This window comes from Vipera ursinii, assembly GCF_947247035.1.
Source record: "Vipera ursinii genome assembly, chromosome: 4".
NCBI classification, from domain to species: Eukaryota; Metazoa; Chordata; class Lepidosauria; order Squamata; family Viperidae; genus Vipera; species Vipera ursinii.
In genome coordinates this window covers 57,622,355-57,648,038 of record NC_139514.1, presented here as the reverse complement: position 1 = coordinate 57,648,038, position 25,684 = coordinate 57,622,355, and the positions used below count along the sequence as shown (strand labels likewise).

At 39.5% G+C, this 25,684-nt stretch overlaps 1 protein-coding gene across 1 annotated transcript; it reads right to left on the bottom strand.

Annotated features, from left to right (window-relative positions):
• Nucleotides 1-22,055: 22,055 nt before the first annotated feature.
• On the bottom strand, nt 22,056-25,140 carry NDP (norrin cystine knot growth factor NDP; the record flags this gene model as incomplete). Its single annotated transcript, XM_083361600.1, has 2 exons — nt 22,056-22,283; nt 24,967-25,140. The coding sequence occupies 2 exons, from the start codon at nt 25,138-25,140 to the stop codon at nt 22,056-22,058; spliced, it is 402 nt and encodes a 133-aa protein (XP_083217726.1).
• Nucleotides 25,141-25,684: the final 544 nt, after the last annotated feature.

The window sequence follows — 25,684 nt, the reverse complement described above, 5'->3', positions numbered from 1 at the left end:
GTGCCTTAACAGCGGACTTAATTGAAGCAGATAAGCATGGAAGATACGTTATGATAGAGTTGCTGTTAGAAGGTAAAAAGACGCTTTTAGTTGGATTATATGCTCCTAATCAACAACAAGCTGATTTTTTTAGTTTACTTCACACAAAGCTTACTCAGTTGGATTACAAATTGTTCATTTTTATGGGGGACTGGAATGGTGTTTTGGATGTACAGATGGATAAGGCTGGTTCTTTTAAACACGTTCCAAGTCATGCTAGACTGCCTAAATCCTTTTTTGAAATGAAGGATGATTTGGAACTGCGAGATATTTGGCGTGAAATACATCTTCATGAAAAGGATTATACTTTTTTTTCTGACAGACATCAATCTTTTTCCAGGATCGATTTTATTTTGCTGACTAATGACTTTTTTTCAAGGATTAAAAAGGTGAAGATATGTGCAAGAACTATTTCTGATCATAGCCCAGTCTGGCTAGAGATTAATAAGGAGAATAGAGATAGGCGCTCGTGGCACGTAAATGAGAATTTGTTTAGAAATCAGAAAAATGTGGAAGAATGTAAACAGCGGATGAAGGATTTTTTTGAAATTAATATGAATAAAGACACTTCTATGGACATGGTGTGGGATGCTAGCAAGGCCTATATGAGAGGGGTGTTGATATATATGAACAATAAACATAGACGTATTTTGGAAGCCAGGAGGAAAGAATTGGAGAATGAAATTAAGGAAAAACAAAAGGCTTTGATTTTGAATCCAGCGGATGTGAAGACTAAGGAGGTTATTAAGCTATTAAAACGACAATTTGACAAATTAATGGCTGACCAAGTGGCAACCAATTTGCGGTTTGCCAGGCACAACACCTTTTGCAATGCTAATAAACCAGGTAGATGGTTAGCTTATAGACTGAGAAAAAAGCAAAGGGCTTCTAATATAGATAAAATTGAGCATAAGGGAAGGGTTGTGTTTCAACAGGATCTTATTAAGGATGCTTTTGTGGATTTTTATTCTAAATTATATGCTAAGGAGAAGATTAATGAAAAAGACATTGATATATATTTGGAGAATGCTAACATCCCGGTTCTTACGCAAGAACAAAAAGAGGGGATTAATCAATTGATAACAGAAGAAGAAATTCTTATAGTAATTAAGGAATTGAAGGTGGACAAAGCGCCAGGTACGGATGGTTTGACTGTGGCTTATTATAAAAATCTACAATTAGAGATGATAAAACCGTTAAAGGAACTGTTCCAGACAATTCAGAGGGGGGGAAAGGTGCCTCCGTCTTGGAGAACTGCTTTTATTTCTTTGATTCCGAAGGAAGACCAAGATGCTACTCAAGTTAAAAATTATAGACCGATATCGCTTTTAAATACAGACTACAAGATATTTGCTAAGGTGTTGGCTAATAGATTGATGAGGGTTCTGCAACAGACGATTCATGGGGACCAAACAGGGTTTATTAGTGGTAGGCAAATGAAAAACAATGTGAGGCATATAGTTGATGTGTTAGAGTTTTTGGAAAGGAATAACCAGATCCCTGCGGCGCTAATTTTTTTAGATGCTGAAAAAGCTTTTGATCAATTGAATTGGCAATTTTTGATGAAAGTCTTGGATAAAATGAATTTTGGGGATAATTTTCTGCAACCAATTAGGGCATTATATCAAAAACAAACGGCCCGAATAATAGTTAATAATAGCCTGACAGAAGCATGTAATATTGAGAAGGGCACAAGGCAAGGGTGTCCGTTATCGCCCTTGTTATTTGTACTAACATTGGAGATATTGTTGGTTAAAATACGGAATTTGGAAAAAATTAAGGGTATACAAATTAGAGATCAGGATTATAGATTGAGAGCGTTCGCAGACGATCTGGTTGTTACAGTGACCCAGCCGGAGAACTCTGTTGTGGACCTGATGGAGATAATAATACAATATGGGAAGGTTTCTGGATTTAAAGTTAATACACAAAAAACTAAAATTCTGGCCAAAAATATGACAGCTTCGCAAAAGGCTCTCTTAGAAGGATTAACTGGATTTGAGATTGTTAAAAGGGTTAAATATTTGGGGGTGCTTTTGTCGCCCTCTAATACAAAGTTATATAAAAATAACTATGAAAAATTATGGGGGAAAATTCAAAAAGAAATGGAGAGTTGGGAAAAATTGCAATTGTCTTTGTTGGGGCGAATCGCAGCAGTGAAAATGAATGTCCTGCCTAAATTCTTATTTTTATTTCAAATGATACCGGTTCTTAAGAAAGATTCTAATTTGGAGGAATGGCAGCGAGGTATCAATAAATTTGTATGGGCAGGGAAAAGGCCACGAGTTAAACTAAAGATAATACAGGATACTCGTGAAAGAGGTGGTCTTAAAATGCCTAATTTTAAATTATATTATGAAGCTGCTGCTTTAGCAGGAATAAGTGATTGGATCAATTTGACACAAGAGAGATTATTAAATCTTGAGGGCCATGACTTGTTGTTTGGCTGGCATGCATATTTGTTGTATGATAAGAAGGTAGATAATGTTTTTAGAGTGCATATTTTAAGACAGGCATTGTTGAGGGTTTGGAAGAAGTACAGACATAAATTAGATTGTAAGATACCATTGTGGGCAATTCCAAAACACGCAATAGAAAATATACATGCTGGTTTCAAACATGATGTGACTACGTACAAGGAGATTCTAAGTTTGGAAAGAAATGTCTGGTGTTTGAAACCATATAGTCTCTTGCGAGATGAGAAGATTGTTCAGACTTGGTTTCAATATATTCAGCTACGGGCCAGGTGGAAAGAAGATCAGAAAAATGGTTTTACAATGACTGATGAAAATTTGATAAAGCAAATCAGAAATCAGGGACCAGCACATATTAAACGGATATATCTTGCCTTGATAGAAATTGACTCAGAAACAGAACTCGTTAAGGATTGTATGATTAAATGGGCCCAAAATATCCAAGAAGTTATTACAATGGACACATGGGAAAGGATTTGGGTGAGGAACGTAAAATTTACACAAGCTCAAAATTTAAGAGAAAATTTTTATAAAATGTTTTACAGATGGCATTTAGATCCTAAAAAGCTGGCAAGTATGTATCCGAACTATCAGCCTAAATGCTGGAGGTGTGGTGAAGAAGATGCAACATATTTTCATATATGGTGGACTTGTAAAAAGGTTAAGGCCTTTTGGATAAAAATTTGGTGGAACATGCAGAAGATTTTCAAGCAAAGGATAAAGTTTTGTCCGCAACTTATTTTGTTGGGTATAATTACAGATGCTACGGTTGTGGACACTAAGCTGATGTTGAATTTAATTACGGCAGCAAGACTCTTAATAGGCCAATATTGGAAGAAGGAGGAACTGCCGACTGTAGAAGAATGGACTTTAAAGGTTTCTGACCTGGCAGAGATGGCAAAGATCTCGGCTTATTTGAAAGATCACTCGCAAGAACGTTATGTTATGGAGTGGAGAAAATGGATTGAGTATATCCAGAACAAATATGGGACTAAGAAGTTTCATGTAGCATTTGAATAAGTCTTCCTTTTTTTTCTCCTCTTTTTTTCTCTTTTCCTTTTTTTATATATCTTATATTAATAGTGTTTGTAATTACCCTATATGAGCTAGAGAGAGATGGATTTCAGAGTTTATGGTTGTTAGCATATGAATGTTTACGATTGGTTTTTTTTTTGTTCTTTATACCTTGTACTTAGCTCTGGGAAGTCGGGGGGGAGGGGGGGAGGGGTAGGGAGGGAGGGATAGGGGAGGGTTAGGGGGGATTGTTAAAGATAAAATGTATGATAAAACTTTTCAATAAAAAAAAAGATCCATGAATCAAGGAAAGCTGGACATGGTCAAACAAGAGATGACAAGACTGAACATCGACATCTTAGGTATCAGCGAACTAAAATGGACAGGAATGGGTGAATTTAATTCCAATGACCATCAGGTATACTACTGCGGGCAAGAATCCCTCAGAAGAAATGGAGTAGCCTTCATAGTCAATAAAACAGTAGGAAAAGCAATACTGGGATACAATCCTCAAAATGACAGAATGATCTCAGTTCGAATCCAAGACAAACCATTCAATATCACAGTAGTCCAAGTCTATGCCCCAACCACCAGTGCTGAAGAGGATGAAATTGACCGGTTCTATGAAGCCTTAAAGCACCTTATAGAACTAACACCAAAAAATGATGTTCTTATCATCATGGGGGATTGGAATGCTAAAGTAGGAAGCCAAAAGATAACTGGAATAACAGGCAAGTTTAGCCTTGGAGTGCAAAATGAAGCAGGGCACAGGCTGATAGAATTCTGTCAAGAGAATACGATGGTCATAGCAAACACTCTTTTCCAACAACCCAAGAGACGGCTCTACACATGGACATCACCAGACGGTCAACACAGAAATCAGATTGACTATGTGCTCTGCAGTCAAAGATGGAGAAGCTCTATACAGTCAGTAAAAACAAGACCAGGAGCTGACTGTGGCTCAGACCATGAGCTTCTCGTTGCAAAGTTTAGGCTTAAACTGAAGAAAGTAGGGAAAAGCACTAGGCCACTCAGGTATGAATTAAATCATATCCCTGTTCAATATACAGTAGAGGTGACAAATAGATTTAAGGAATTAGATCTGATAGACAGAGTGCCTGAAGAACTATGGACAGAGGTTCACAACATTGTACAAGAGGTAGCAACTAAAACCATCCCAAAGAAAAAGAAATGCAAGAAAGCAAAATGGCTGTCTGAGGAAGCTTTGTAAATAGCTGAGGAAAGGAGGGAAGCGAAAGGCAAGGGAGAAAAAGAAAGATACGCCCAATTGAATGCAGAATTCCATAGAATAGCTAGAAGAGATAAGAATGCCTTCTTAAATGAACAGTGCAAAGAAATAGAAGAAAACAATAGAATAGGGAGGACCAGAGTTCTCTTCAAGAAAATTGGAGAGTTGAAGGGAACGTTTTGTGCAAAAATGGGCACGATAAAGGACCAAAATGGCAGGGACCTAACAGAGGCAGAAGAGATTAAGGAGAGGCGGAAAAATTACACAGAAGAACTATACAAGAATGAGCTCAACGTCCCTGATAACCACGATGAGGTGGTCACTGACCTCAAGCCAGACATCCTAGAATGTGAAGTGAAGTGGGCCTTAGAAAAGCTGAGCAACAGCAAAGCTAGTGGAGGTGACAGTATTCCAGCTGAGCTATTCAAAATCTTAACAGACGATGCAGTAAAAGTGCTACACTCAATTTGCCAGCAAATTTGGAAAACTCAACAGTGGCCACAGGATTGGAAAAGATCAGTTTACATTCCAATTCCAAAGAAGGGCAGTGCCAAAGAATGTTCAAACTATCGCACCATTGCACTCATTTCGCATGCTAGTAAAGTCATGCTTAAAATCCTACAAGCTAGACTCCAGCAGTATGTGGATCGAGAACTACCAGAAGTACAGGCAGGATTTCGAAGAGGCAGAGGAACTAGAGATCAAATTGCCAACATACGCTGGATCATGGAGAAAGCTAGGGAGTTCCAGAAAAACATCTACTTCTGCTTCATTGACTATGCCAAAGCCTTTGATTGTGTGGATCACAACAAACTGTGGCAAGTTCTTAAAGAGTTGGGAGTACCAGACCATCTTATTTGTCTCTTGAGAAATCTATATGTGGGTCAAGAATCAACAGTGAGAACTAAACACGGAACCACTGATTGGTTCAAAATTGGGAAAGGAGTCCGGCAAGGCTGTATACTGTTGCCCTGCCTATTTAACTTATATGCAGAGCACATCATGAGAAAGGCAGGGCTAGATGAATCAAAAGTTGGAAGGGAGATTTTCAGGAGAAATATCAACAACCTAAGATATGCAGATGATACCACTCTAATGGCAGAAAGTGAAAAAGAACTAAAGAGCCTCTTGTTGTGGGTGAAGAAGGAGAGTGCAAAACCTGGGTTGAAACTTAACATTAAGAAAACCAAGATCATGGCATCCAGCCCTCTCAATTCCTGGCAAATAGATGGGGAAGAAATGGAGGTAGTGACAGATTTTATTTTCCTGGGCTCCAAGATCACTGCAGATGGGGACTGTAGCCAAGAAATTAAAAGATGCTTGCTCCTGGGGAGGAAAGCCATGGCAAATCTAGACAGCACACTAAAAAGCAGAGACATCACCCTGTCAACAAAAGTGTGTATAGTCAAGGCTATGGTCTTCCCAGTTGCAATGTATGGCTGTGAAAGTTGGACCATAAGAAAGGCTGAGCGCCAAAGAATTGAGGCCTTTGAACTCTGGTGCTGGAGAAGACTCCTGCGAGTCCCTTGGACTGCAAGGCGATCAAACCAGTCAGTCCTAGAGGAGATCAACCCTGACTACTCTTTAGAAGGCCAGATCATGAAGTTGAAACTCAAATACTTTGGCCACCTAATGAGAAGAAGGGACTCACTGGAGAAGATCCTAATGCTGGGAATGATTGAGGGCAATAGAAGAAGGGGACGACAGAGAATGAGGTGGCTGGATGGAGTCACTGAAGCAGTAGGCGTGAGCTTAAATGGACTCCAGAAGATGGTAGAGGACAGGAAGGCCTGGAGGAACGTTGTCCATAGGGGAATGATGGGTCGGACACGACTTCGCAGCTAACAAGAATACAGGTGTTTCCTAGCTAGCAGCTCAATAAGGTACTTACAACATTACAGCTTCATTATTCAGGACAATCTTGTAGATAAGCAGGCAGTACAATAAGGTACATACAACATTATAGCTTTATTATTTTAGGACCATGGTTTATTGCTTGCAGGATCTGAATTAGAGAACAGGGCTGCAGATGCAGCAATTTATACCTGGCCCCTAGGCAGCAGCCAATAGGTTTGAAGCAACCTATTGCCGCCCTAGGGGCAACCAATAGCAGCGCTGGAGACGGGTTGTCTGAGGAGCTGGGAGCCATTAGCTAGCTTCCCTGCTCAAACAGCCTTCCAACAGTTACCACGTGATGTTCCCTTAACAAAGCAAGCCCAATACATTACACTGATTGTAGATTTTTACCTATTTCTACAAGGATAATGGTGTTTTGACTCTAAACTTCCTCTGATTATATACCTGACCTTGTCCTAGATTTCTGAGAATCCAAATTTTAATACAATTTTTTAAAAATTTGTAGATAGACGTCTTTCAGACTGACTTAAATAGTTGTGCTCACATTGCACACGTGGTAGAGGCACTGAGGCACTTCTGGGTGGAAAAGATTAGCCAGTGATATCACTGTTGCCTGGGGGATACTCAGTTGGGGGCTCCTTCCTTCCATGTCCCTGGCAGGAGTGGAGGACAGGAGCTCATCCTGCCCCATGGCAGCACTAGGGTCTCGAACACAAGCTTGCTGCTTGTCAAACCAGCATCCTGGCCACATGAGCCACAGTGCTCCTGGGGTAGTTGTGCTAATTAACAAAGAGTGATCACCTGACTGTTTCTCTCATAATGTCCTTAACTGCAGTGGCAATTTCCCCTGTTTTTCTTTGTATTGCTCATGTTTATTGTCAAGGAAGCCCTCGTTGATTGGGCTACTTGGTTCTCAGACTACAGTCTACAATTTGTTTAACTTCTGCATGAACTTTCCAGTATTCCAATTTAATTGAAGAACTATACTTATTAACGGAGGCATCAGTTTAGAAACCATGAAACCATGAGTGCCAGCCCGAGCTTAGACACAAAGCCAGCTGGACCATTTACTCACTCTCAGCCCTGAGAAGCAGGCTGTGGCAAATCAATGGAAGCCAAAAGTTCAAAATCTTGCTGAAGAAACTTTACGGACTAGTTCAACACTGATTTGAAAGCAACCCCCCACCACACACAAACCTATTAAAGCTTTTATTTCCAAGAATCTGTGCTCGCCTGCCAATTTCTCCACATGGACTATTTCTCTTCCTACTAGGTTTTCTACCCAGCTTTCATCTTACTGTCATTTGTTTCTTGCAGTTTGAGATTTACCGTTATATCGGCTATTAAATAATCCATTCAGTACCTTTGAATGGTATGTCACTTCATTCAAAAATTAACAGGCATAATAATCTTGGTGAAAAAGCAAGATGCAAAATACACACAGACACATAGACACACAGACACACAGACACACACACACACTTACATACATACATGGATTCAGGAAAGCAGTTTCCTGTAGGTTCAATTTAGGATAATATCAAATACAGGCAGATAGAATGACAATTTCTGTGAACTAATTTGCACTGGACCTCCTTAGGCCTGACTATTTTAGCGCTGCTACCCTGTTCCCTGGCCTTAGCATTACTTGTCCTCCCTCTGCTTCTGATGCTGAAAGATTTAGACATGCTTATCTGGGTTGCTATTTTCCTCTGGCTCTTCAGCATTTTACTCTTTCCAGCAGAACAGAATGTTAGAAAGAAATTACAAAAAGGGTTTGGGACTCTTTGTCCATCAGGCTGCCTGTCCGTAAAACTAAACTGAATGGAATCAAATTTTCTATTGTGGAAGAACTGCTGTAAGAAAGCTTGAGTTTAAATACAGGCTAAATCCAGGTTAGAGCTGCAAAGCAGAGCATCCCAGAAAAAAAAACCCCAAAAAACCCTGACACAGCAGTATAAGCTGCATATTGGTCCATCAAGATTGTTGATGGTCCAATCTACAACCACCTTTCTTTTTCCTCTTGCTTATTGTAGTGTATGCTCTTAAAGCATACACGGAAATGTCAGCACAGCAGGGGGCTGGACAGCTCCAGGCTATAACCGCTTTTGGCGGGAAAGCCTGAATAGAGCGAGTCGTTGACAGCCCCAGGGCATGGCCAGCTCTGGCGGGAAGCCAGGGTTTAAATCCATTGGCCACCTGCACTGGCGGGAAGCCCAGGTTTAAATCTATTGGTCGCCATTCACCAGGGCAGGTATAAAGAGACGCCAGGTAACCCCTTTGCTCCAGCTTCATTCGGACTCAATAAAGAAATACTACCTAGCTCAAGTGTCCGTCTCTCTGTGCAACCATGCGACATTGCTCTTATGATCAAAAGTGGAGCAGTCAGAACCTATTCTGTGCTTTCCAATCCATAAACTCACAAAGATATAACATTTAATGAAAACAAGAGCACACGCATGCACGCAACACATCTGTAAAGCAATATTATCTTGTGGAAGCTAGGAGACATGCCTTCTCAGTAGCTGGGCCTGCCATGTGGAACAGCTTTCCCTCTAAAGTCCATAGGGCCCAACTCTATTACATTTTCATGAAACTGTAAAACATACAACCTGGAAACAAGGCAGCACAATACACAGTTTATGTAATTTAACTTTCCTGTAGTTCTGAATCAGTTTTTAAGTGGCAATCCTAAATATTTTGATGTGAGACATATACATGTCTAAAGATTTGACAAAGAAAAGGTAATTCTCAGAGGCCTGGAATTATTTAAGGTCTTAAAAGGTGAGTGTTGTGTAGCCGGTTCTTTGCAGGCAATAAGCGAGACAGAAGGTTCCAAACAGAAACATGCTTTATTGGAGTCAAGCAGAACAGAACTGAAAAGTGGCTGCTGCACAGCTACTTATACAGTTGGCCACTAGGTGGTGGCCAATAGGTTTAAAGTAACCTGTTCCCGCTCCAAATCTACCAATGATCTTCCTGGAGACAACAAGTCTGGCTTGGTCTGTAGCCTGCAGTGGCGTAGCGTGGGTTGTCAGCACCCGGGGCAAGGCAAGTAATTTGCGCCCCCTAACCTGTGGATTTTAGCACTCAAGTCTCTTCCACTAGCTCAGGAATTCTGGGAGTTAAAGTCCATGAGTCATAAAAGAGCCAAGGTTGCCTACCCCTGAGTTAGGTTCAAGGCAAAAAAGGGTCTCTGGAGAAGAGGGAAAATGCTAGTTTAAAACTGAAACAAGGCAACTTTAAGGTGCCTCAGCTGTGATTTAGGATGAGACAAAGAGAGGACATGGCGTTGAAAATGGTTAATGGGGCATGTTTGTTCCACTCTTAGTGGACGTCAGGATAAACCCCACGAGAGAATGACCTTACAACAGATGTGAATAGGCTTGGACTACGTTTGTAGATTGAGTGCATACATCACATGGAGCGATGATGGGCTTCATCAAGATTTATGATCCCACAATTGGCTAGTTTTCTCCATCTTGTCCTAAACCCTGGATACCAACCACGGTTTATGGCTTAGCATGTGGCGTGGGGTTGACCCAACATGTTAGGCGACAAACAATGACTTACAATGCCTCAGCTTCCCAAGGTTATTCCAAAGCCGGAAAAGCCAACCAACCCACCCTGCAGCTTTGCTTGCTTAGGCTGAACCCCAGGAATTCATACTTGCTGCGGCGCCCGACCTATTTTCTGCCCAGACGCTGCTTATCCAAGCCAAGCCGCCTCCTTCTCTTTGGCACCTCACCCCAAAGATTCGCCGGCCTGGCTGGAAACTCTCGCTGCTGGAGACGTGTGTCGGGGGGGCGGTCCCGATCGCCGATGCACGGTTGGATCGGCAACCTGCCAACGCAGCTTTCGTTCCAGAGCAGGGACCCCCGGAGAGACGCTGCAGCGATCCTCCCCCCGCGGGAAATCCACCCTCTTTCAAGCCCCGCCGCGCCCCCCCCCACGTTTGGCAACCCCGGGAGCGCCTTGGGAGAGCCTCCGCAGCGGAGCCCCGGGCTTGCAGGAGGGCCGCGCTCTGTGCACGCTCAGGAGCCGCCTTCTCCTTTGCGGGGGGGGAGGAGGGAGAGAAGGCTTCCGTCCAGCGCCGGAGCGAAGGCGGAGCGGCCCGAAGGAGGAGTCACGCTGTGTGGTTGTGTGTTTGTGTGTGTGTGTGTGTAGTGCGCCGTGGGGCGTCAGGCCCTTCCCGGCTGGGGCTCCGGTGCCTCCACCCTGCCGGATCCCAGCGCCGTCGAGCGCGCCCCCCCCAGATGTTGCGCCCGGAGCGGCCAGCCCCCCTGCACCCCCCACGCTACGCCACTGGTTACACAGACACACCATTGAGTAACCGTTAAGCAGCATTTAAACACGTGAATCAGTACAAGCAAAAACCCCAATACATTACATTGAATATCCTGGAAACAAACTAGTAATCTGTCAAAACCATCCAGAATATTTAATTCTGATCAGGCTCTGCTTCCTCTCACTGCAGTTTGGAATATGCAAGGTTGTGTGGCAGTTCTGTTGCTATGTTACTCCTAACCTTCTTGGGTACTAGAATGACAGCCTTGAAGAAATCTTTTCTTTCTGTTCTGTTTTTTTCTGTTCATTCTGACAAACCAGTTACCTTATAAGCTACCTCTTGCTTGCTAACTCTTGTGTCTCTGGGTAAGATGATATTCCAGCACCCAACATTGTTTTGTAAAATTTATTCCCATCAATGGGAATAAAAACATTGCAAAACGACTTCCTGTAAACTGTTATAATGTTATGTTCTTTTCTCCTGCTGGGGCTCTGAATTTTTCATATTTATTGCAAACACTGAATAAGTCCTTTGTATTTCTAAAAATTGTCTGCCAAATTATTAGGATTTTGTCCTGTTCTTGCTAAACACAGCTGCAAATCTCCCATTGATTTCATTGGTAAATAATCACATATGGAGGTGATTATAGAGCTAGAAGGGACCTTGGAGATCTTCTAGTCCAACCCTCTGCTCAAGCAGGACACCCTATACCATTTCAGACAAGTGACTGTCCCATGATGAATCACTTAAAACTTCTGACGGCAAGCTGTTCCCCTGGTTAATTGTCCTCACTGTTGGGAAGTTCCTCCTTATTTCCAGATTGCTTCTCTCCTTGATTAGTTTCCATCCATTGTTTCTTGTCCTGCGTTCAGGTGCTTTGGAAAATAAATTGACCCCCTCTTTGTGGCTGTTCTGTTCCAGCCTACAACTGGCTCTGTTTGTGTGTCAGGGACAACCCCTTTTTCCTTTTTACAGTCAATAGGTTGGAAAAAACCAACCCAAATTTATTTACAGTTCAAACAAAAAAGCAACATAATATTTCCTTCAATAAATAAATCAAAATATCAAACAAGAGTCAACAAACAAGAGTTAAACAGAAGTAGCAAGAACACACCAGGATTCTCTTAGAATGTCTCCAAATGGTTGCCTACAGCAACCAGCCCCGCCCACACCTTCCCCTTTTATTATCAGTCCCAAGGCGTGGCTTCTCACTGCCTTCTCCTCCTCTCACTGAGTTGCCTCATTGATTTGCTCTGCTCTGCTCTGCTGGATTGCCTTCTGCTTCTAGCGTCTATGAACAGATTCAGCTGTGACTCTTCTGAGTCCGACACTTCGTACTCACACAGCTGAGCCTCATGAGGAACATGACTGGAGGGGCCAGGCTGAGAGTCCTGCAGTGCATCAGAGCCTCCCTCTGACACCAAAGGCTCTCCAAACCCCTCCTCCTCCTCCTTTTCAGATTCATCGGACTCAGCTGCTGGGAGCACAGGCTGACACTGAATCACAACAGTGGCAGCCTCTTAAATAATGCTATCATGTCCCCCCCCAGTCATTCTTTTCTCTAGACTAGCCAAACCCAAATCCTGCAACAGTTCTTCATATGTTTTAGTCTCCAGACCTTTAATCATCTTAGTTGCTCTTCCTTATACATTTTCCAAAGTCTCAGCATCTTTTTTTGTAATGTAGTGACCAATATTGGATGCAGTATTCCAGGTGTGGTCTTACTAAGGCTTTATAAAGCGGTACTAATAATTAATGTGATTTTAATTCTATGCCTCTGTTTATATAACCAAGGATTGTATTAACTTTTTTGGCTGCCACCACACACTGCTGACTCATGTTAAAATGATCATTCACTAGGACTCCAAGGTTCCTCTCACTCTTTCTGAGCCAGGTTTTGTCTAATCTGTACTTGTACCTTTGTTTTCTCCTGCCTTAGTGTAAAACCTTGCTTTTCTCCACATTAAATTTCATGTTGTTGGATAGGGTCCATTGTTCAAGTCTGTAAGATCTTTTGGGATCCTGAGCTTGTCTTCTGGGGTGTTGGCTATTCCTACCAGCTTAGTGTCATCTGCAAATTTGCTTACTTCCCTCTATATAGATATAGTACCATTAAGGTCGATTCGCTGAGTACAGTTTGTCAGACAGTTACAAATCCATCTGGTGGTGATGCTGTCTAGCCCACATTTTTCTAGCTTACCAAGAAGTAGGTTGTGGTCTACTTTGTCAAATGCCTTGCTGAAGTCTAAGTATACCATGTTCACAGCATTTTACTGGTCTACTAATTTAGTCACTTTGTCAAATAATGAAATAAGATTGGTTTAGCATGATCTGTTTTTAACAAACCCATGTTGGCATATAGTTATAATTTTATTTGTTTCCAGATGCTTGCAGATCTGTTTTTTGATTATCTTTTCCAGTATCTTCCCAGATGTTGATATTAGGCTAATTGGTCTGTAGTTTCCTGTATCTGTTTTTTTTTTTTGCTCTTTTTTGAAGATGGGAACCACATCAGCTTCTTCCAATCCTCAGGTAATTCCCCAGTTTTCCAGGATTATTGAAAGATATGATACAATGGTTGTGAGATAACATCTGCCAACTCCTTCAGAACTCTGTGATGTAATCCATCAGGTCACAGTGATTTATATTGATCAATATCAGATAGGTATTTTCTAACCATTTTCTTGCTTATCTTAATTTTTATTTCTAGTCTGTCTTTTACAATTAGGCTTTTGGTAGGTTGGGCTATAGTTTCTTTTTGCATTGAAGAATGATGTAAATAATGAGTTGAGCAGTCCTTTCTCTCTACTGCCTGTTGCTTCCTTGCCTGTTACTTCTCTCTTAAGTAGACCTACTGTTTCCTTAACTTTTTTCTTGGTGTCTATATGTCAAAAGAAACTTTTTAAAATTATATTTGACTTTTGTTGCAAGTCTTCGTTCATTCTGAGCAGTGGCGTAGCGTGGGGGGTGCAGGGGGGGCTGGCCGCACCGGGTGCAACATCTGGGGGGGCGCTCGCACTCGCAGCTCTCTGCCCCTGCCTGACTCACTCACTCTCTCTCACTGCAGTGCTGGCTGTGCGAATCCGATCCGAGCCGCCGGGTCGCCGCCCACAGTGGAGGGGGGGGTGCCAGGCGTGCGGTGCGATGCGGACAGAGAGCGAGGGACTATCTGGGGGAGGGACAGTGCAGCGGCTGCCCAGCGCAGCACTGAGCGTGGGAGAGAACCACACCAGACCAGACCAGGCACGGGTTAGGGGGCACAAATTACTTGCCTTGCCCCGGGTGCTGACAACCCACGCTACACCACTGATTCTGAGCCTTTGCTTTCCTGATTTCAACTTTGCAGATTCAGGCTATCTGCTAATACTCTGCCTTAGTTATGTGTCCCTCTTTCCATTTTCTGTACTTGTCCTTTTTGTATTTTATTTTATCAGAGAGATCTTTGTGCAACATGCTGGTTTCTTCTTGGGTTTCTTGTTTTTTCTTTTTCAGTGGTATTGTGCTAGACTGGGCTTTTGTGATCAGTATTTTGTAAAACTTTTTCAGAGTTTCCGGGGATTCTTGAGTTGTTTTTCCCCTTTAGGATTTTCATCCATGGAATTTTTCTTAGGCTGTCTCTGAGTTTGTTAAAATCACCTCTTTTAAAGTTTAAGACACTGGCTGGATTATGTTCTATTGCTTGTGTTTGCATTATATTGAATTCCAATATGACCTGGTCACTCTTGCCTAAAGTTCTAGCAACTTAATATTTATTGCCCTGTACACCGCCCTGAGTCCTTCGGGAGAAGGGCGGTATAAAAATCTAATAAATATAATATAAATATAAAATGTAGTACAGCCAAAACAAGAAATGGGTAGAGCCATCGAGAGAAAGCAGGTGATGTCAAAGTGCATCGATGTATGTACTGGGTATGCTTTTGAGTCAGCCTTGACTTTGGGCAACTACACTGAGAAGTCTATGCAGCTTTTTGGCAGCATTTTTCAGAAGTGCCTTGCCATTGTCTTCTTCCTAGAGCTAAGATATGGTAACTGGACGAAAGTCATCCAGCTGGATTTATACCTAAGGGAAAACTAGAATTCATGGTCTCCAAGTTTCTAGCATATTGCCTTTAACCAGTATACCAAACAGGCTCTCTTAAATCAAAAATCATGAGACATGAGAGTAATATTTAATGAATTAAAACACATAAGAATAAACTTAATGTTCTCTTGTCTGGCAATCTGCGCTAAAGAAAACCCTGATTCTGAATTCACTATCAGATACTGTGTTCAATCTTTTTGTCATCAAGTGGGGCATTTCAAAATAAGAAAAATATGATTGTTTTTCTACTTTTCATTTATATTCTGAACCTCTGTAAGCCTTAAGTGTAAACCATCTTGGTTGCTTTTAGTTTTTCTAACCTTATTAATTTCCAGATTATTGTTCCAACAAGTTAAGTGTCTGCAGCTAAATGCCCATGGTCAACAACGACATCAGTTTTCATGGGCAATGAGCAATAGGATCCATAAAGTCTTCAAGAAAAAGCTGCAGTTAACCACCCATAAGCAATAATGGCAACATACTCTAATTTAGGAATATGCTGGTGGATGAAAATTAAAGGAAAGTCTTACAGATTTGTGATGACTATTACCCAGATTAAATTATGCATATAGCATAATTACATTGGTTATTTAAATTTGGATTTAATGGACAGTTGGACTTACCTGACACTGCTTCCTCTCAAAAGGTTCATTAAATGAAGATTTAACATTGATAGGAAAATGCCGGAAAGGAACAACCTGCCTGTACTTACAAAATGTTTAAATGGCCATTCCACTAATTCAGGTTTATAGATGTAAAAAATAAGCATTAAACTGACTGTCTTAAAGAACTAATCAGTTTTGAAATATAAGACATACTCCTATGAATCACATGATTTTTACTAGAGTCTATTGGTTGTGTCTGTGAAAAAGGAATTAACAATACCTACAAACTCTAAAGGCCAAAAAGAAAAACTTAAAGAAAGATTGTGCAAAGCCTAGCAAATGTTAAAGTTCGCAGCTGAGTTTGTGTACATGGTCATATGTATATTGCTTCCTTGATAAACACTATAGAAGTGGTTTGTTGACTTCTTTCAGGAATGTTTTCAATTTTCCTATCTGGGTTGTGAGAAAATTGACATCTCTTCCTCAACCTCTTAATTCAGGGACAGAATTTTTGAAGTTTGCTGTGAGAGGTTTCGCCAGTGTATATGAGTGCTGTTTTTTACCTAGTCAGTGATGGATATTTCTAGGTCCCATGTGGTAAAATAAATAAATAAATGGGTACGTTGTGTGAAGTAATCATATCCACACCACTTCTCTTACTTTGATACAATATCTTGTTGCCAGAAGATACTTGCAGCTAGCCTAGAAAATACGATTAATGCATCTCTGATGAAATATAGTTCCTCCCCTGGCTTAAAGGTGTATTTCCTTAGGTCTTTGCTTAAGAAGCCCACTTTAGCTCCATTAGGCTTGGAACTTACAGATCTGTTCCTCATGTCTAGGGAAGGTAATCAAGGAGGTGGTGGCTGGTTGGCTTCAGACAGATCTAAATAGAATAGATTAGCAAAACCCATTTCAAATTTGTTCAGAGGAAAATATAGAAGTGAAACTACCTTAGTCAATCTAATTATAATCTATGATTGGAGAAAAAACAAGGGAGTATAAATGCCATTTATTCTCATAGGTTTTTTTTCTTAGCTTTGCTAACCAAGATATCATTCTGAGCAGCCTAGTAGATTTAGGGGCATTGCACTTTGGTTCCTGTCTGTCTCAACATCTTGCTTAAGCACTGCTGTTCCACATAGCAGAAATTATTTGTGGAATCCCCCGCAGTCTTCATTTGTCCTTGAGGCTTTTTAATACATACGGTACATGAAACTGTTGGAAGAGATTGTCATAATATTTGGAATAAAATGTGAATACGCCGATGACAGTTCCTGCTTCTATATATCAACATCATTAAGCAATCTGTATAGATCCCCTTAGTGTTTGCCTATGAATAATAGTGGGTTAGATGAAGGTAAATATACTGAAAATGAATGCAGATAAGACTGAAGAAGTTACTTCAGGAGGGGGTATTATAGATCCATGATAAATCCACCTACTCTGGATGAGCCATACTCTCCTACAATTTGGGAATGATTCTAAAAATGATTCTTTGTAATTGCCAGGGGGAATTTTTTGGCCAGAAACTCTTTTTATCAATTCCAACTGGCACACTAGTTGCAACCATTCCTAGATAATAATGGCTTTAAAACAGTGGTACTCTAGACTTGAATTTTATAATATGCCCTACATAGAGGTGTACTTATGTGTAACTCAGAAGCTTCCATTGGTTCAAAATGTAGCAGCCTAGTTGGTTCCCAGGTTATATCTTACACACCTCATTATATCAATATTATACCACACTGACTGGCAGTTCATTTTGGGATAGAATATAAGATGTTCCTAAAGTCCTGGGTGGCTTTGGCCTGTGATACCTAAAACAATGCCACCCCCTTCAAGATTCATATTACCTCTTGAAGTCACCTGGGAAGAATGATTGGAGATGGCCTTATGTGAAACTCACTCCCCAGGAATATGGGGCCACCTATCCACCTGGTACATCTTTTCCAACTGAGTTTTAACAATGTCTAATTGCTTATATTATTGTGAGGCTTGTTGTTTTAATATGTTTAATTTGACTAAACCACCAAGATGCTTTGGGAGTGATCATTTTTTAAAAAAATCAGATGAACAAATAATGTAGCTCCCCTGACAGCATAATTTTAATGCATTCACACTACACTGAACATCTAAATATAATTGTATACACTGTTATATCTTAATAGCTTTTTGGCTGCCTTGATGCTTAAACTTCAATTAATCCTTAAATTGTTTGGCTTAGCAATTAATTTGTGTAGGAGATTGACAATGACATCTTAATATGCAAATATATAATACTGAACATTTTATAATAGAAATGGAAGAAATCTGTAAGAGTTAATATTGTACACATTATCCTTTCTGAGTTAAATTGTATGATAATAACTCTGACATTTAAATAGCAAAGGAAAAGGCTGCACCAACCGTGATGAGCCTAAAGTCTTTTCACTTACTATAAATATTTTTTTCCTAAGCTCATTCTCGAGCGAAAGTATAATATTGAACTGACCCTTTTACTCTTCATGTGCATTAATTGTCTTGATGTTGTAGGAGAGCCGTGTTAGACTATGATAACATTTGATAAAAGGTTCTCCTCTTTAATAAAATTTGTTAATCAGAAAAGATGCTATCAGGTTTATTTGTTGGTGCGCAACAGAAGGAATGGGACAGTACATGAATAATGCATTATTATTCAATTCTGAACCTCTTGGCTCTATATTAATATCTCAAAATGTCACCAGGTGGAAAAACAATGAGTTCTGTAAATTGGTATATGATCTATTGAGAGTCTCATTTCGTTCTTGAAAAATATGTCAGGAGCTGGAATGGGTGAGGAAAATAGATGTGGCCAAAATAGATATAATTATACTTACAAACTATACATGTGTACACTCTAAGCACACCCCATATAATCCTGTTCACGTACACACACATACATCCATTCATAATCATTAAATTGTTTTCCCAAAGCTACCTGTAATATCACTTTACTCTGCCTCAATATATCTTTAAATCAATTATTCCTCTTCCATTGATTGATGTCATAGTTTCTGGTTTGTTGGTTGTCTAATGCTTGTTGAATTTCGATTCTGGAAACCCTGGGCCTGCAGAAGACATTCCTGCAGCCAAGAAGAGTCAGCTAGTCAGAAAGAAAGAAAGAAAGAAAGAAAGAAAGAAAGAAAGAAAGAAAGAAAGAAAGAAAGAAAGAAAGAAAGAAAGAAAGAAAGAAAGAAAGAAAGAACTGAGCAGGGAGAAATCTGCATTGCTGCTGGGAAAGAATAAATTAAACCAAAGAAAGGCTTTGACTTTGCGTTTATCTACTTCTAGATAAATACTTGTCACAATGTTTGGGTTCTAAATCAATGAATTTTTCCAAACTTTATTCAGCTATTGGAACAACCACTACAGCTTATGGTTTGAAGTCTCCTGAATGTAAAATAAATAAATGATTGTTTCAGAAATTCAGTGAAAATGTCAATATTTCTGTATAATATATGTGTCAAATATAGGCCACATTAGTTATAGAGTGGTAAAACTATAAGCATTGTAGATGGGGAAAAAATAGCTTAGAATTAGACTGAAATCTGTGAACATCTGGATTTGATTCCGTGCATAAAGACATTATAGGACTTGATCCCTGTTGTGATGGATGAAGGAACTTGGATTCAATGATCTCTACAAATGTCCTGACCATCTGCTGGACAACTCAGAGTTTATTATTTTCACAATGTTAACAAAAATAAATTAAAGCCAATAAATTCTTGCATTTTAGTTAATTTGATAATGTGAATGTTAACAGCTTGGTTTTCAAAGATTCTTTTGTGATATGATAATCATATTTCTTACTTGATAGTTCAGTTCTTTGAAACAGTTACTAGTCATCTCTTTCCAAAAGGGTTTCATTAAAAGAAAAAATAAAATCATTAACAGGGTCAATAAAGTACCAACCATTAAACCTTACCTTTTTCTATAGTTGTCTATGACCATGTTAACAGATGCATATGAAGGTAAAGAAAATCAAAAAAATCCACTCAGAGGTATGCAACCTGTGGCACTTCATACTATTGAGCTACAATTTACATCATCCACTAACATCTTTGCTGGGTCTGAGTGAAATGAAAGTCTAATCATAATTTGAAGACCGCAAGTTGCCGATCTCCACCACAGATATAAAATGTTTTTAGCTGTGTATCAGCTCTATCGATAACAGAAATGGAAATATAAAAGAAAAAAAGTGGGAAAATATTCGAAATACTTTTCACCATGGCAATGGAAAGATCATTCTGAAACAATGCATATCTGCTATGACGACCAAATGTTCTAAAAGTCTCTGCCATGAATAGCTTATTAATTACTAATAAAGGAAAATATTTGTAGCTCAGGGTTGAAATGAGGGGTCCTTGGTGCTCTCTGAGCTTGGTTGTTTTCTTGAAGACGGTTCATTACCCAAACTAGGTAACGTAATCAGTGCTAGTATTGCCCTCGTTTGTGTAATGAAATGTCAGCAAGAAAACAAGCAACCTCAGAAAGCACCAAGGACCCCTCATCTTATTAATTTAACTGCAGAAAGTAACTCACAGTTGCAACTACTGATCTCTCTCTCCTTACAGTGTATTGATGAAAGGTCAATAACAACAAGTTTTGGCATTCCCTGGATGATCATAATTATGGGCATGTGATTCACAAAGCTGCTTGGCTATATATTCATCAGGTCATTTCATTTGTTGTTTCCATTAGCCAGGCAACCATCCCCCCAAGAGACCAAGAGGACTTTTTCAGTGTGTTTAATGGAATTTCTCTGATGTAATTGTCAAAATCCTGATTGCTCTATATGGCAAGTATTCCAGAAAGAATAGATGACATAGAACAGATGGGCTGCTTGCCTTCTCAGTTTAAGCCCCCATGATATATATATATGTGTGTGTGTGTGTGTGTATATATGTATATATATATATGTGTATGTATATATATATGTGTGTGTGTGTATATATATATATATATATATATATATATATATATATATATATATATATATATATATATATCCTATGGTGTAATATATATATATATATATATATATATATATATATATATATATATATATATATATATATATATATATATATATATATATATATATATATATATATCCTATGGTGTAATTAATTAGGGAGTTGACAGTTTCTTTGGATCCACAAACTTTCTGAAACTGTTTAGTTGCTCTGAAGAACACATCAGCATCCAAGAATCACTCTAAATTGTTCTAAAATCCTATGTGAAGTAAAATCATTGTAGACTATAGTTACAAGGGTGAGATCCTTATATCAAGGCCTTTGTGATGAGAATTCCAGCTCTCTCCTATTTTTACTCTCTATAATTCCCTTTTGTGACAGCTGTAACGTTGAATCAGGAATTTATATTCATTGGAGAATGTACAATATCAATGAACAAATGTAGTTTTTCAATGAATTTAAACTGAAAAATCTTATGATTCCGCTACAAAAATGTGGGCATGCTATTTCACTATGTTGGAGTAATCAGCCGATAGTACCTTTTCTGAGTGATACATACATTTAAGATAAATCTTTATTTAAACTTGTATTTACATATAAATGAAAGCAAAACCAAGTACTATTATTTTGGTAGAGTTAGATTAATATTATAATACTGACCAAGAATGTGTAACATTTTCTTTTTGGAGGATGAGGAGGGGGAAGGGGAAAGGGAAGGAAGGAGGAGCAGCTTTTTTTTTTCCAGATTTCAACTTTTGACTGTAAATATACTTTCCCAATACTGGAGAAGCCACACTGGTAGTTCCATAAATTTTCTATTATTTATTTTGTAACTGCACCTAAATCACAATAACTTGTCCAACACTTGGCTGCCAGACCATATAAAATATATCTTTTACTACTCAACACAGTCTGTTTTCATGGCCAGTATAAACTAAAGGGCATGTTTAAAAGACACAATAGGCTTCTGTGTACAGGGAAGGAGTCTTTGTTTTCTTGTAGAATAAATTGTTTTCCACATAATAGCATCCACTGTATACATTTTCTATGTCCCTGGTTCTTTTGTGTTGCTGGCTGAACATTCAAACCAAGAGCCATAATTCTTAAGTTGACCTTATTCTATATTAAAGAATCACTGACATAGAAAAATGACCCCAAGAACTCGAATGAGAGATTTCTAACAACATATGTTCCCATTCCTCACCCTCACAAATGGTTACATCTTCAACAATGATGTGCAATTATACATTCTGGTGTCTGTTGTATTACTTGGTGCAACCCCACGGATCTTTGTGGCTCCTTCTCTCAACTGAAATCCGTTCTAATTATCCTTGGTTGTAGCAACAGCAAACCATTGGAAGGTTGTCCCTAGCTGCTTCTGGAAGTTCTGCTGGAGGACATTTGCCCTTCCTGTTCTTTTTTTTTTTTTTTTTGCTGCAGCAGGTTTGCCCTTAAGAGTTGCATTCCTCACAGTGGCATGAGAGGATGTAGCGGTAGGTGGCAGTAAGTCTCATACCACCAGAGCAGCGCAAGCGCATGGCCTTCAGTTTAGAAGTCTGTGGCCGGCAGCAATGACACGTGGATCGGAAAGGCTGTTTCAGAACTGTGCTGAAGGACACCATTGGCTCTGAGCGTGAGATCTGAGTGCACTGTCCCTCGCAGCGAGCTAGCAACACCATCTGTAAAGGAAGGAGACCAGAAGGTCAGAAGAGAAGAGTTAGTCCTAAAGAGTGCAAACATGTGACACCAGTAGAAAATGTGTGGCTCGGAACTGGATGATTCTTACACCCCACGTCACAAACTGGCAGGGTCTTATATATGTTGCTGAGCCATTTTAAAGTCTGTATAAAACTTATAGTAGCCCTCCTTGCACATATGAAGAATCATACCATAAATGCTATATCATGGAAATTGCATACTGTATTAACTGTATAAGCATATGCATGGTATGTCACTATTTTTAGTGTATTTTTAATCAACCCCATTCAATTTAATATAAAGACATTTCTTTCAAAAGGAGAACAAAGCTTGTATATTGATTGATGCGTATATTGATGGCTGAAAGGTATGTACGTATGTCCGGATTTCTAGTCTAGGTATTTGTGCCCTGACTTCCCACATTTAATTAAATTTTGAGGGGAAATCCTGTGAGGAACTGTCTGGAAGGGTTTTTATTTTTCCTAATCAGGATTCATGGACAGCCAGAAAGGCTTCAGCATGACAGAATGGCATGCCACAGAGAAATAGAAACTCAAAAGCAGTTCTCCACAATCTCACAACTGTACACTTTTATACCATGTGTCACCTAAAGAAAGGGGAATTTTGAGGTCACACTGTAAAACGACCTAACTGAAATGCTGAATATTGCAAAAAATCAAGTAATTTATTATGGCAAATGTGTCAATTAAAAATGGAGCATCATCTGTCATTTCATAGAACCTAATACAAATTCAGATTCTAGACCAGCATCGTCACTGGCCTTGGAGTCAAGGTTTATGTTTGGGTGAAAGAATAACAATGAAGAGTTCCTTAATGTACACTTAATTTAATTACAATTACAGCAGTTGAACCCCCTACGTTGTGCAGGAATCCATTAAATTAGTCTAAATTTGCAGCCATCGACATATGCTATGGAGAAAATAAGACTGAATTTAAAGTACAACTGTGCACTGGTAAACATGTGATTGCTAAACTGAAATTTGAAACAGAGCAAAACCAGGTTAAAGAATGTATGATAAAGTGGACTGTGAATTTTGATTTTAATATACAGATGGACCAAAGGGAAAGTCTGTGAATGAAAGCACTGAAATTTAGACTGTTGTAATTTTAAAGAGAATTTTTGTAAAATGATGCACTACTGGGATATGTCACAAGATAAAATTGTCTAAAAAGTTTAATAGCCTTTCAAATTCAAATTGGAAATGCGTACAACAAGGGACATTTTATCATGTTTGGTGGACATGTAAAAAAGCTAGAAAGTTTTGGATTCAAATATATGCTTTGATTCAGAGGATTTTAAAGATATACAACTGAGAACAAAAAGTCTTTTGGAATTGATGGAGAAACTATTAGGAAAAACTCATGGAACTTTGTTATGGTGTGTTATAACTGCAGCGAGACTATTGTATGCACAAAGATGGAAAAATTGTCCACAGTGGAGGAATAGTTGGTGAGGATGATGGAAGTTTCTGAGATGACCAAATTGCTTGTTTGATTAGAGAAAAGGCAATATCTACGTTTATTGTTGAGTAAAAATCCCTTATGGGTTTTTGCATAGAACAGAAATAAAAAGTTTGGTTAAACTAATAGAAAACAGGAGACTGTCAGTTCTACTCCCTCTTTAAGCATTTAAGCTGGCTGGGTGACGTGTGCCTCTCCTTCAGCCCAACTCACTTCACAGAGTGGTTGTTGTGGGGAAAAAGAGGAGGAGGAAGGAATATTAGGTATGCTTGCATTTTTTTTATAAAAATGATAAAGGCGGGATATAAATAAAAACAAACAAATATATAAATAAATAATGGATTACAAGATAGATTATGGAAAGAAAAGAGTAATGGTGTAACCATAGAGCAGGGGTGTCAAACTTAATTTTATTGAGGGCCGCATCAGCATTGCGGTTGCCCTCAGAGAGCCAGGTGGGTATGGCCAGGGTGGGTGTGGCCTACTGGGTGGGTGTGGCTAGAGTGCGTATGGCCTACTGGGTGGGCGTGGCCAGCTCTACATCGTTCGCATCAAGGGTGCCTATGGAGGCCTGGGCAGGAGTGGGACAGATCTGGGGATCTCTGGCAGAAGGAGGGTCTCTGGGCCAGGGCTAAGGCAGTGGGGGCTGTTCCCTCACTGTTTCCAGAATGGCTTCATGGGCCACATGAAACCACTTCGTGGGCCAGATCTGGCCCCCGGGCCTTGTGTTTGACATGTCTGCCATAGAGTAAGAGGGAAATTTATAATTGTACTTATTTTGCAAGAGAACAAGAGTTTCTCCTGAACACTATAGTTGTTTTCCACTGTAGAAAACAGAGCAGTGTATATTACATAATCTACTTTGCTCCTTGTTCAATTTGTCTGCTATTTGAGAACTCTCTCCTATTATACGAACTGAAGTTTATTGAAATTTTAGTTCCGCTTCTTTCTCTAAATGAAGTGGACAGAAGCACACGTTTTTACATCACTTCAGGTGATAAAAGATTATTTTATGATGATCTTGCATAACATCAAAACATCTCTGGAATTAATCTAATTTTATAAACAATTATGTATTGATGCTAAGCCAATATTTGCTTTTAGAAAATTTAATTGTCCTTCCTTACAAGTTTGGTAATGTAGTAATTTCACAAAGGTTGAGAAGTTTCAAGCAACACTTACCTTTGAGCTGCACTTGTATAAAGGATGGCTGATAGAATCAACATAGTGATGCCTCATACATCGCCCTGGGTCCGCATCAATCATAAAGGTACTATCCTTTTTACTGCCTGTATCTCCCATTATTGCCAAAAGGGACAGTATGGAAATTGAAGCGGCAAGAACATGATTTCCCATCCTTGGAGAATGTCTTAGGAGTACCGGTAGAGGGAGATAGAGTATCAGAAGCCCTCTACAGAGTGAGGCCCAGTCCTTTGCCAAGAAAGCAGAAGATCTGTTTTAAGTCTCTGGGTTGTCATTGCTGGTTTGGGGTTAGACATTTGCTGAGGTTATAATCCATCAAAACATCCCCTTCATAGCTGGAATAAAAATAAATAAGTTACAATCCTGGAAAACAGCACAATGGCCTCAAGGGACGAATAGGCATAAATTACAATGCAGCTCAAAGTGCTGAGTGATCCAAGAAATACTTATGGAGTTACCATTGTCCCACGTAAAAATATAATGAAAATAAGGGTCAAACCTTGCCATGCTTAAGGCCTCTTCTATTGACATTATAGTGGTGAGGATTTTAACTTTTAATCCCAAAGAATTGTTTTTAGGTGATGAAATCTCCACTGGGATCCAGCTTAATGAAAATTAGCAAGGCGTTTGTGGTTTCTTAGAACCACATGTAAATGCCTGTATAAGCACATGTCAGAATAAAAGGCCTATTTTAAGG